Below are 13,070 nucleotides of genomic sequence, written 5' to 3'. Positions count from 1 at the left end.
TAGCCCAGAATTCTACCACCGGATAATCATCAGACTGCATTATTAACAATTGCATTTTTTTTGTAAAAATATTATTTAGATAATAATATTTTAAATAACATTTCCAAATATATAAGAGTTTATTAATGGATTAACTGGTTATGCTATAACTATGATGATATTAAGCATTGATGTTATTTTTTTATGATAATGCATGTTACGTCATCAGCCTACTGCTGTCCACTGCTGGACATAGGCCTTCCCTAGAGCGCCACGTTGCTCGGTCTAATGCTTCCCTCATCCAGCTTCTACCGGCGATCCTGCGAATGTTGCCGGACCAGCGGCTTACGACTTTACGCCTACGGAGACGCGGATGTTACGTGGATTCTATAAAAACCGGCCATTGAAAGAGTGCCGCACCATTGACTAGGTTAACTGCAGTAGGTAAAAACAATGGCAAATTTTTTGTATAGGAGTCCCCCTTAAATATTTATTAAATTTTTATTATTAAAGTAAAAATACAACTGACTATTTGTTGAACGTTTCAAGTACATACAAGTTGTCATTATTGATATCGAACAAAAAAGGGGAAAAAATCGCCCTTAAATATGCTTTTTATTTTTAGTATATGTTGTTATAGCGGCAACAGAAATACATCATTTGAGAAAATTTTAACTGTCTAACTATCGCGGTTCTTGAGATACAGCCTGGTGACAGACAGACGGACGGACAGACGGACGGGCAATCAGCGAAGTCTTAGTAATAGGGTCCCGTTTTTACCCCTTGGATACGGAACCCTAATAAAAAAGCAATATCCATCACAACTAATTATCATACAGTACATAATAAATATACAGCGTCAGTCATGTCTTGTCCTTATATATTTGAGCGGTAATTTATTTTCACACATACGCTTACCGCACTCTGAAATATACTCGCCTGGCATTCGTACTCAAATATTCCTTATTAAAAATGATCGCCTATACTTTGTTTGTGGTAGTTGTGTTGTGGATTATAATGTACAGATATCGAAGGAGAAGAATGTATAAGCTGGCTTCGGTCATTCCTGCGCCGAGTGGCGAGTTGCCCGTTATAGGAATAGCGAGTCAATTGACGGGTAATACAGAAGGTATATACTTCATTTTACTTTACTTTCTTAGATAATTTACAGCCTGCCATTTAATACAATAACTAGCAATTTTCGCTTTATCGTCGCTAAACATTTATTTTTTATCAAAATGATTTACTCTTCCTTTTTTTGATTTCTTCATTTGTTTTTTGTTTTTTTTTTTTTCTTAAATTCACAGTTACTTATACTTGATATTTTATTTAAAAAATACTATTTTTTATTTGTTGAAATTATTTGCTGAAAACCAGTGCTGCGTTTTGACGCAGCTACACTAAGCCGGCCTCTTTTCGACTCAACATTTTACACAAATTTTAGCTATATGTATTAGTCTTCCCTACTTTATACACGTAAAAGTAGTTTAACGAATAAAAAAAAAAAAAAACAAATAAATTATACAAAATTGAAATTATACGTTATTGAAGTAATAAAATATAATTATTTTTATTTGCATTAATTAGCGATCATTAAAATTCAAACTGTTAACTTCTTAGTTTAGTGGTTTCTACAATTTTAAACAAACAAACAATTATTTATGCTTTTATGAGAATATTTTGACACATACATTGATATTGCTCAACGGTCCACCTTAATGAGGTGATTTAAGAAATCATCTATAACAAATATCTCTAAGAAAATTTACCTAAATATCGTAGTAAATTTTCCCTTACTTTGAAAGACTCTGCTTCAGCAATCAATAATCACACAATAAGAGATGTATACGAACCGTTGGACATTTTTTGGCGATATAAGGAATGCAATCGTGGCCGGGTGGTGTATTCGATGTTTTGTTACGAGGTTGATTATGTCTTCTTTTTTGTATATCGGTTCAATGACACAGAAATAAATCATTGTTTAAATACACAACTCCTAAACAAAGTTTTAGTAAGGCCCAAAATCTATACCGCGTATTAGTTCGTTTTTAATTAACGTCTATCTTTTAACAATAGAAAATATGATCATCTAATATTTCTTAAACATATAACACTCTATTTCTCTTCACCAAGCTTGTTCTAGCTTTTACTAAGAGGACTGGTATCGTAGAGTATCAGAATACAGATTGAAAAAGAAAATGCTACCAGCAATCATGTACGGAGCTATTATAAATTTTGAATAATATATATTATTTGACCAATAAATTTAATTTAATTTTGTAGAATCGAATTTCTTGAACGTAAAATTAGATATTAATTAATATTTGATTTCAGATATAATGTTCTCATTACAAAGATTCAGCTACTCAGCTATGGAAAACGACGGCATAAGCAAATGCTGGTTGAATCACCTTCTTTACTTCGGTAAGCGTTATTTAATTATTATTATTTTTTATTTATGAAAGGAAATATTTGGTGTCCTATCTAATTGTCCACTTCCTTAGTTTTAATAAATAAACTTATATTTAAATCTAACTTAATAATATTTTTAACAAAGTAGGAAATGCGTATTGTATACTAAACTCTGTAAGTCAAGAAGTGGTCAACTCCGGTCACAAACATAAGCAATGTATGGGCTATACATTGGCATTAAAAAATTTATATTAAAATTAATAAATATATATCATTTTATATACCAATAAAAGTAGGAAAAACGTTAAACAAATCTTAGATTTACGTATTTCATGCGATTTGCTAATAAATCAGCTATATTGTGAACTACTACTAAGAGTTTATGATTAATATATCTTTATTTACACTTAACTATTTATTTCCATTTTAATTTTACTTCCGAATTTCCGATCACGTTTTTCTAAAATCCATAGTTAATATAATAGATTAATCAAGCTCTCAACAATAATATCGTGTCTAATTGCTATTATGTTATGGTTGGGATAGAGTATAGGAATATCAGTCCTTACATAGAGTAATAAGCTTAGTTTTTTACTGAATACGTCGTAACAGCCGTTTTTTAAGAGACTTGGTAACTGTGCAGGTGATTTTATATCGCACAAGCGTGGGCATATAAATTTTGTAGTTTGTACACTCCCTCGCCTCAGAAAGCACGTATAATGCCTTTAGATTTGCGCCGGCAATATTTCTTGTCATAATAAAAATATACTTTATTCAAGTAGGCTCCTACAAGCACTTTTGAATCGTCATTTCACAGAACCATATTAATTCGGATTTTCAGATTGAAGACATATAGAGTTGTGCACATGCTTGTGCACTTTAATATGTCCTGCGCAGTTGGCTAGTCTCAATTGAGCCCAAAATCAGTTAAGAGTAGAAGGTTGGTCATCATCATCAAATTTATGACAATTCCGGACTTAGGTACATTTCTCATAAGGTGTTGTTCGTTGAAATAATTATCTCTTTAGTTCCCTCTATTTAGCCTGATATTTCTTAGGATTTTTATATGGATAAGAATTAATACAGAATAGTCACATATTTTCTCAACAGTAATATGCAATCCTGTCGATTTAGAGATGATACTGAAAAACAGCCTTGAAAAAGATGACGTACATAGATTTTTGCAAAAGATCATCGGTTTTGGCGGTATTTTTGCACCAGGTAAGTTTTAAATTAATGTAATGCAATGCAAATGCAATGAATAGTAAAGCTCAGGGGCGAGATAGCCTAGTGGTTACAAGGCGACATTTTACAAGTGTTATTCATCAGTCCGCAATGGAGCAGCGTGGTGAAATTACCCATAAACCTTCTCCTCAAAAGGAGATATCTGTTAATTATTTTTCTTACTTAAATATATAATGTTGTCCAAAAAATGCAATTGTTCTCTTATTTTTAGTTTCGATATGGAGACGGCGCAGAAAGATCATGATTCCAGCTTTTACCCCAAAAATAATAGAAAATTTTTTTGAAGTTTTTTCGGAACATAGCGCGAATCTTTTAGAAAAATTGTCAAAAAAAGCTGGAATAGGTTATTTCAGTATTTATCCATTTTTAAGTGCTTATACTTTGGATTCAGTTTGTGGTAAGTTACATTATTACAATATTAGAGCATGAAGTTCACGCTTGTCACGTCTTAGAATCAATTCTAGTAATTATGTATGTGCGAAGCCATTCATAACTTCTTAAAAATTTCCTACCGGCCAAGACTGACCGACTACGTCTACTGCATTGAGCAAAATCAGCGTATTTATCATTAGTATTCGCTTGCCATTATCTCATTTTAAGGTGTAGTGTAGACGCTGTTTAAAAAAACGATTTTGTAGGAAGATTTACCTGCCTGATACAAACTTCTTGGAAATGCTTTTAAAACCCACTTAACGGTGATCTACTCACTAGTTGTTAGATCCTCAACGGTATATGTAATTTGATGCTCACGTTAAGTATGTATGTATTGATGGAAGAAATTAACACAATATTAAAACTCTTAATTGGATTTTACGATACTTATTCAGCGAATCAAGCTTTAAAGTCTTTATATTTATGTGAATTTAATTATAAGATATTCATATTTTGTTTTTAGAAACAGCAATGGGGGTTAAAATTAATGCGCAGAACGATTCGAATACACCGTTTCTGACGTCACTAAATTTACTTATGGACATTGTATGTAAAAGAACTTGTCATTTATGGTTACAACCTGACTGGCTGTTTAAATTATTTCCACAATATTCAAAACATGAGGCGGGAATCAAAATCTTACACGATTTTACAGATGATGTAAGTTTCTATAAGCATTATCGAGTTTTACTTTATAAAATAAGTATACATTAACGTATTATTAAATTAATAGGTAATACAAAAGAAACGAGCCGAATTAAAGAAAGACAAAAACCTTCAGCCGAAAGCCGTTGTCCATTACAGTACGTATGTTGATCCAAATATAATATTAAACATTATGATATGTAATTCATTTAATGATAATCGGGGTTTAGTGTCTTTGTTTTTAACCAAAATCACGAGTAACAAATTTCCTATATACTTTTTGGACACCTCAGTCAAGATATTTCTTTATAATTTATATTTTTCAGATTTATCTGACAAATGTTCCCAAGTCGTAAATCTTTACTGTTTTAAGACTTATATAAAGTCAACAGATTGTTTAACGAATATATTTTTTTGGTTTATACGTAATATTAATTATTCATTACTTTACGTTATCATGAATCTAAGTTTACTGTACGCAAGAACATGTGAATTTCTTATTTTATACTAATCTTGTAAATAAATCAGATTATAATAATCAATAAGCGGATTTCGCTTGAACATGATTTGCGCCAACGGCCTGCACAGCGTGTCCTTGTAGTTTTCTATAATTTACAGATTTAGAGGATTATCAAAGGAAGAATTTACTTGACCTATTAATATATCTCTCTGGAAGTGAAAAAGGATACACAGATCTTGAACTACGTGAGGAAATTCTGACTTTGACTATTGCTGGCACAGATACCACTGCCGCTTGTTTAGGATTCACCTTACAGTTGCTGGCTAGGTATCCAGAAATACAAGAAAAAGTATATGAAGAGTAAGTACGCATATGTTTTATGTACGTATTGTTGAATAAGCAGAAATAAGAGTTACGTTAGAATTAGGTATAGATGCACGCACTATTATTTAATTTGATCGATATAACTAAACATTAAGAATACAGTTATTAAATATTAGTTAATTATTTATAGTTAACTTCTTAAGTTAATTTAGCATTTTAAATAGTAATCATTGCCTAAAAATTCAAGAATATGTACCTGTATTGAAAAAAAAAAGTTAAAAGCCTACAAAATAATGATTTATTCAAAATACCCTTGAAATGAAAATAGTCTTTTATACAATATTTCTACCAAATTTATTTTTTCTACGTTACGTTTGTAATAGTAAGTTAGCTGGTGTAATTACAAGCACTAAGTACACAACTTTTTAGACAATATTGTTAGTGGTACCACTTACCATCAGTATCCAAGTGAAGCCAAATTGTGTGCGGAAGGTTATTATACAATTTACGATTGAAAGCGCACCTGGGGAATGAAACGATCGCCTCCTGGGTATATATTTTCACATTGAATATATGTAAATAGTAATAAAATTGACAACCGATCAGGGTATTTTCGTTCGGTAGTGTAATTTGACAATCAATAAGTAAGTGTAATGCTTGTTATATTGAATAAAGGAATTTAGTTTGTATTCGATCACGTGTGCTCCACTGCCTATCTGAATGAAAAAAATGTTTGATATAAAATCGGAATTCTGTTTCAGGCTATCTGATGTTTTAGACCCAAAACGGCCAATTGTTAAAGATGATTTACAAAAATTAAAATATTTAGAGAGAGTCATTAAAGAATCTCTAAGGCTCTTTCCTCCCGTACCTTTTGTCGTTCGAAAAATAGAGACTGACATTGCGTTACGTAAGTATTATAATTATGATATATTATCTTGTTGATAGCTTATAAAACTGCAAGAACCAAGATCTGGGTTTAGCTAATAAGAATTTATTATATATAGGTATTTGGTAAATAAATTGTAAATAGTTAAAAAAAGGAAAAGGCTGAAAGTAGACACTGTTGACTCTCCCATGTCTCGGAAAGCACAGAAAGCCGTTGATTCTGTTCGTGAACTCCTTCCCGTCATGTCAAATTTTTAATGACCGGAAAGCTTTAAGAATTTTTATGTAATCATTAATTTTTTTATATATAATATTTGTTTGCGAACACATGTATTTAAGCGCTAAAATATGTCGCGCGTATATTATAGGCTGTCATCAATATACAAAAAAAATAAACCCTAACAGTGGAGAATTTATTAACTTTACCGAGATAACCGTCCTTTGCCCAACATTTCGGTAGACTTGGAACTACTGCTGAAGCAGTTTACCTCTCCCGCTTTACGAAAGAAGGGTCACTTTTAAATATCAAAAATATAATACACCACCAAAATTGAAATAATGAATTAAATGTAAAGCCACCGAAAGATCAAAATACAGATTAAACCTACGTCATTCTGCAAAAAAATTAGATTTTATCTGTTTTACAATTATTTTTATGTACAATTAAATTTTATTATTCTGCATTGAAATAAATATGTACAAGCTTCACACATTTTTAACTTCACACATAATGTATTGTTTATATTTTTTATTCCATTGTTTAAATTTTAATATAACATACATAGAAATTGTTAATTCAATTCGCAATGAAAATGCATTGTTGACTGTATGACGTCATTCTAAATTCTGCATGGCGGAACACCCAAATTGGCAGATACTTTTTTAATTCATTACTACAATATGGGTATTAAATGAAAGGGCTTACTAAAAATAAGTCAGGCTGCGTTCTATTACCCGATCTGTGTCTTCTGCATATCAATGACTTATTGCAAATCAGAAACATTCACTGCTATGCAGAAGACAGTACCGTAGATACCTTATACAACGACCGTGCTAATATTGCTCGGGAAAACGTCGACGAATACCGGAACAAACTTGTCTGAAATCGAGTCTTCGTTAAACAATGTCGGACCGGGGCCGGCTAAACCTATTCCACTTCGGGCCAAAAAAGGCGCAAGTTTGCGCGCTAACCGATAAAAATCACCATTTGTCGTATCTCTTCGTTTTGAGAACATTCTGATAGCCGCCACAGCCGCACAACGGAATACTTGGAGTTGATGACTCGAGCCTCGTTCAGTACCGTGGTCAATTGGAACGTAAAAACAATCTGGCATAAAAAAAGATCGGTGTGTTCAGCAAGGCCAGACAGTATTTCACGTCAGCCCATCGCCACTCTGCATCTTCCACGGATTTTTTTACGGGGAATATTCCGAGGAATTGTTTGAATTAATCCCGGCTGCTGAATTTCACCTTCGGACATCTCTTCAACATTCTAAACATATATATATAAACTCATCAAGCAGAGTCGTTTTATAAATAAAAAAAAAAAAACTTTTTTTTGTATTATTTTGTTTTAGCGTCTGGGCGAGTATTGCCCGGTGGTTCAGGTATATTGGTGTCTATTTGGGGATGTCACCGTGATCCAAAGTACTGGGGTCCGGATGCCGAACACTTTGATCCGGACAGGTTCCTTCCAGAGCGTCTGAATTTGAAACATGCCTGTTCTTTTATGCCATTCAGTAATGGGCCAAGAAACTGTGTCGGTTTGTATAATTAAATAGAAAATTATGACATTGATATGATTATATGCGTTGTAGTTATTTTTAGTTAATTTAAATTGCCTTTCAAAAACATTTATTTTAATACATTTTATCCAAGAGAACCAATTATTTTACAACCTAATATTTTATCCAATAATTTTATTCCACTTGGAGAAGGTTTCGGATTTAACCATAATAAATCCCTATGCCTAGAAATTGATTCGGTGTTTTAATCAGGGTCGTGTGTGAATATCAATGTATTTGATGTATTTATGTTCGTGAATTTATTATGTTGGCATGACTTAAGAACCAATGATGATATTCTCATCAGTGTAATATTACCTGTCGCATAAGAAACCCTGTTGATTAAGACGATTATTTTTCGTAAAATTTGATGCAGCGGATTTTTATATAACATTGTATAAACTGTAAAGCATTTTCTTTTTCAGCTACCCAATTCGCTTACACGTCGATCAAGACGTCACTATCGACCCTACTTCGTAATTATAAAGTCATCGGAGCACCAGAGAAAGGTCCGATACCTCAAATCAAAGTGAAACTGAACCTTATGCTGAAGGCTGTTGACGACTACCAAGTTTCTTTGGAAAAGAGAAAAATTTGAACTGTCGACATAGATGTTTTTGTTAACATAAATCTCACTGCAGTAGCGACATATATATATTATAGTAGACAGAATTTAACTTTTTCCATGGAAGTCTGTCTTATCTCGGATTATATTATATTAACTTTTAATGCAATATTTGTTATAGTTTCACATGAAAATCAAATAAATCAAAATGCAGTTGTCCTACATAGCCACCCATTTACGTAGTGATATAGGTCTAGGTTTCTATATGAAAAAATAATATTAAATATGATTAAATCTCCATATTATTTTAGTATAACTATGTGTGGAGTGATATACTAACAAAAAACAATATTCTTACCAATCCTTCTCACTTGATAATACAATACAGCAGTTACCCGTCCGCTTCAATGGGCATTAAATATTTTTCACACTTACTCAAATAATGTGTGCCGTTATGTGGTAAAGGTTACTTGTTTTGGTAAATAACATTATGATATATGAAATTTTAATGTAATATTATATTTTTTATATATAGGAGTTTCCATGAAATTCTTTTGTTAAAAATTGAATAAAATTATCAAAGCTCAGTTATATTATTTTTTTATCTTACCTAAATTATACTAATTTAAATTTATACCAACTAGTTCTTTAACAATTAAACAACAACAAATAAGACTACTGGTTAACAGGATATCATAATTTTTCTGGTCCATTATTTCCAACAATGTGTTAAAGAAATATTTTAGTTAATGAATCCCTTTTAAAATATGATTTAATTATAAAAGTGCATTTAATAAACCTGTTTGATTGTAAGCATATATTTTCCTACTTATGGTTCTATATATTTAAACTATTTGATAATTTTCCCTAATAATTGATACATGTTGTACTAAGTCTCAAATAAATGTTGTTGTATTTTTTTATGAGATATTTTAAAATTGTTGGCTAGAATTATATAAAAAAATGCACAATATGCCTACTTTAACTTGTATGCCATATTTTTCCAAATTCCCAGTAAATGTAAGTAGGTATATTAATACTTGGCAATGCAGAATTTTGATATAAATTTTTTTTTTGAAATAGATGTTTTGGAATTATTTTTTCCTTAGATTATAATGAGCATTGGTCTTAATGCTCTAAGTCGTCATAGCAATCACAATTTGTAAAAATTTTCATATATTTATCCTAAATAAATAAATTAAATATCTATATCCATAGTTCGAAGGTTCAAAAAAATTATGTGGAAATCCTCGCTATTATTACCTTGAGTGCGGGTGCCGCTTAAAAATTAAATTAAATTTTGTTTAAAGAGTTTAGTTTGTTTCAGATAGATCATAGTTGAAAATATAATAGGTATACCTATATCAATTATATTCTACGCTTACCCCCAAACTCCGGGATAACTTGTAGTCACATCACACTATTAAACTTTTAACTTTGAAATATTAAGGAACTCTTTTTACTCATCATATTCACATATTTATAATTAATTAATTATTTAAATCTTTACTGCTACTGAGAACTGCGACATTTATACAATAAGTTTTTCAAAATGGCGCGAAAACTTCATGTCGTACATTGGTCAACTACTTTCTAATAATTAATAAGAGAGGAAGACACCACTTATATCAAAACATATAGTTTTGATATAAGTAAGAAAGAGTCAATATACTCTTTAAAGTGTTGCAAGTAGTACAAATTAAATAATACGTCTGGTGTAAAATAATAATGTCCAAAATTGTCAACAGGTTTCTGGTTTAGAATATAATAGTAATTAATTGTTGCTTAAGAATCAAAATTAAAATGCACTTTATTCAAATAAACTGTTCCAAGTACTTTATCATTATAATTAATAACTATATTACTATATACCACCGAGAAGAACCGCCAAAAAACTCAGTAGTTACTCTTTTCTAACATTTGATATACATTACGTTATTATTTATTAAATATAATTAATACATTTACATAATAGCCTGTCTGAAAGTCAACAATATTAGATTCATGCTTTTTTGTCATCTTTATAGTCTTGTTTTGAATAATTTGCTTTATTTATTATTATTTTTTAACAAATGATTTGGATTCATTATTCGGCAAATCTTTAGAATGTTATTATTTAACCGAACACCTTGCCCCAAGAAGGCTTTTGATTGCGGAGTCGAAAACTTGGCGTTATACATACAAGCACACGAGACGTAAAGGTAAGCTTATAATGATTATTACGGATTCTATGAAACTTTTTTATTATTCTATTTTTTATCTAATTTGATTTTGAATATTAGTGATATTCATTTCATAGGTTTGATACTGACACCTTTGACTACCACATGCCGTCTCGAAAAAATAATTATCCTTTTTTCTTCTCAATTCTTTCAAAAACAGAATAGTAGATAGTTCGTAGAAAGCTATACTTTCAGTGTATTTATATGTCTTGATAGGCTGTCAAAGCTGAAAAGGCGTGGCGTCTTTATGAACCTTTTCCCTAAACCGTTCCTTTGTCCGAAGTCATATCTTCCTGTTACTAGTTTTTCATTTTCACTAGTTCCCATCTGTTACATTCTAGCTTTAGCGTGTCTTTAATTATTGGCGAAACGCTAGGCTTTCTTAATATATTTTATTACCTTTTTCTACCCCGAAAAATATCGCATTGCTTTGCCTAATGTGTTTTTCTGTCAATAATTATTTTGTCATGTGTGGAGTTAGTTCCCATGATTAGTTCCAGTTCCTCTTGCACTAGTTTTAAATTTTGATCTATTCAGTGATACTTCTCTGTATCTTTTCTGTAACTCGTTTATCTAATTTTAGTTATTTTTTCTAGAAAAACTTTTTTCTATTTGAGGCATGGGACGCCCTCTCTATTGAAAGCAATGCTGATATATCGACGACAGTGATCTCTTTGCTAGCATTTCGCTTTATCGAAGACAGATGTCGCTTTTCCTTGCGTCTTCTTGTGAACAGTATGTCGCTAGATGTCGTTATCGGATTAGCTTTTCATAAATTTTTATGTTTTGGATGTACTCATCCATACTTGAAATGAATATATATAAATATTCATTTCATACTTGAAATGAATATTTTCGGCCACGGCCAGCTCTGCGGAGTTGTGGTAATTCTAGCTATACGAGCCAGTGTTTCGAAGTCTGTCTTTAATAATAGTATCCTGCTAGCAGGCTTGAGCCTAGTAAGGCGTAGGGGCAGGATTTTAGAATTCAGACGTGACGCACTTTGTCTCTCTCACGGACTTGTGGTGGCGCGCAAGCATTTAGTGTGTGAGAGAAATTGAAGCTTATACTGGTCGGTATACTAAATATAAAGATATTATTAATTCTTAAAATGTCAAACGTTGTATTATTAAAAACGGGTTTAAAAATATAAATGACCTGGATAAATGAATGGATTTGTGACCGTAATAACAACTATACCTATTTAAAAAATGTTAGAATATAATAATTAAATATTTACGATCTATTCCAGTTATAAACATAAGTTTTTTGTAGAATTGTATTACTTTGCTACTGTTATTTTTTGTAAATATTCTAGATTTAAACTATGGAGATGATATTGTTGCCTTTTAAAGTTAAAACATTTTTTGACCCACGATGCGAATATGTGACATGGAAAAATTATAACAAAGGCGAGAAAATTATAACTACATATTCTCGAGTTAATATCGAGTTGACCATGATGTACCTACTATCTAGACTAAAGAAATAATCAAATTAATATAAAAATATATAAATTAGTATATATTCATAGTGATATATTTTATTTGCCTTGTTTTTATAGTACTATAAATATTTATTGTCAACACGTTGGTGTAGGTACCTCCACTTACGATATATAAAATTATTTAAATTAAAATATCAATTATAATTCCTATAAATCAGTATGATTTGAGATTGTATTCGTGTTCATTTTAGCATATCTGTAGCGACCCATTTACATTTAATCAAACAAATTCATCTTCCTGCCCTTATCCCAATTTTACTTGGGGTCGGCGCAGCATGTCTACTTCTTCCATACTTCTCTGTCAGACGTCGTCTCACAAGTAACATTCTTTCTAACCATATCGTCTTTCACACAATCCATCGTTTCTTGGGTCGTCCCCTACCTCTATATCCATCCACATCCATACTCAAAACCTTTCTCACAACATGGTCCTCATTCCTCCGCATAACATGCCCATACCAAGACAGCCGGTTTCCAGATAGCTTCTCGGTTACCGGTGCCTCTTTCAAACTTCCTCTTATGTACTCATTCCTTACTCTATCCATTCGCGTAACACCACACATTGCTCTCAGCATTCTTATCTCCGCCACATGCAATTGTCTTTCAG

At 31.5% G+C, this 13,070-nt stretch overlaps 1 protein-coding gene across 1 annotated transcript; it reads left to right on the top strand.

The window, feature by feature from the left end:
- The first annotated feature begins 951 nt into the window (after positions 1–951).
- LOC125064095 (cytochrome P450 4c3-like) lies at positions 952–8,767 on the top strand. Its single transcript, XM_047670883.1, has 10 exons — positions 952–1,108; positions 2,314–2,403; positions 3,502–3,612; positions 3,848–4,033; positions 4,532–4,728; positions 4,802–4,871; positions 5,332–5,533; positions 6,259–6,407; positions 7,963–8,148; positions 8,595–8,767. The coding sequence occupies exons 1-10, from the start codon at positions 952–954 to the stop codon at positions 8,765–8,767; spliced, it is 1,521 nt and encodes a 506-aa protein (XP_047526839.1).
- The last annotated feature ends 4,303 nt before the right edge of the window (positions 8,768–13,070 follow it).

Source organism: Vanessa atalanta, chromosome 5 (genome assembly GCF_905147765.1).
Source record: "Vanessa atalanta chromosome 5, ilVanAtal1.2, whole genome shotgun sequence".
Taxonomy (NCBI): Eukaryota; Metazoa; Arthropoda; class Insecta; order Lepidoptera; family Nymphalidae; genus Vanessa; species Vanessa atalanta.
The sequence above is the reverse complement of the archived record's forward strand: the minus strand, read 5'-3'. Positions and strand labels throughout refer to the sequence as shown.

Excerpts from the sequence above, each read along its gene's own strand:
- LOC125064095 (XM_047670883.1), top strand. The coding sequence starts at position 952 with ATGATCGCCTATACTTTGTTTGTGGTAGTTGTGTTGTGGATTATAATG. Across the intron at positions 4,034-4,531 it reads TACTTTGGATTCAGTTTGTG|AAACAGCAATGGGGGTTAAA; the intron begins GTAAGTTACATT and ends TTTTGTTTTTAG. Across the intron at positions 8,149-8,594 it reads TGGGCCAAGAAACTGTGTCG|CTACCCAATTCGCTTACACG; the intron begins GTTTGTATAATT and ends TTTCTTTTTCAG.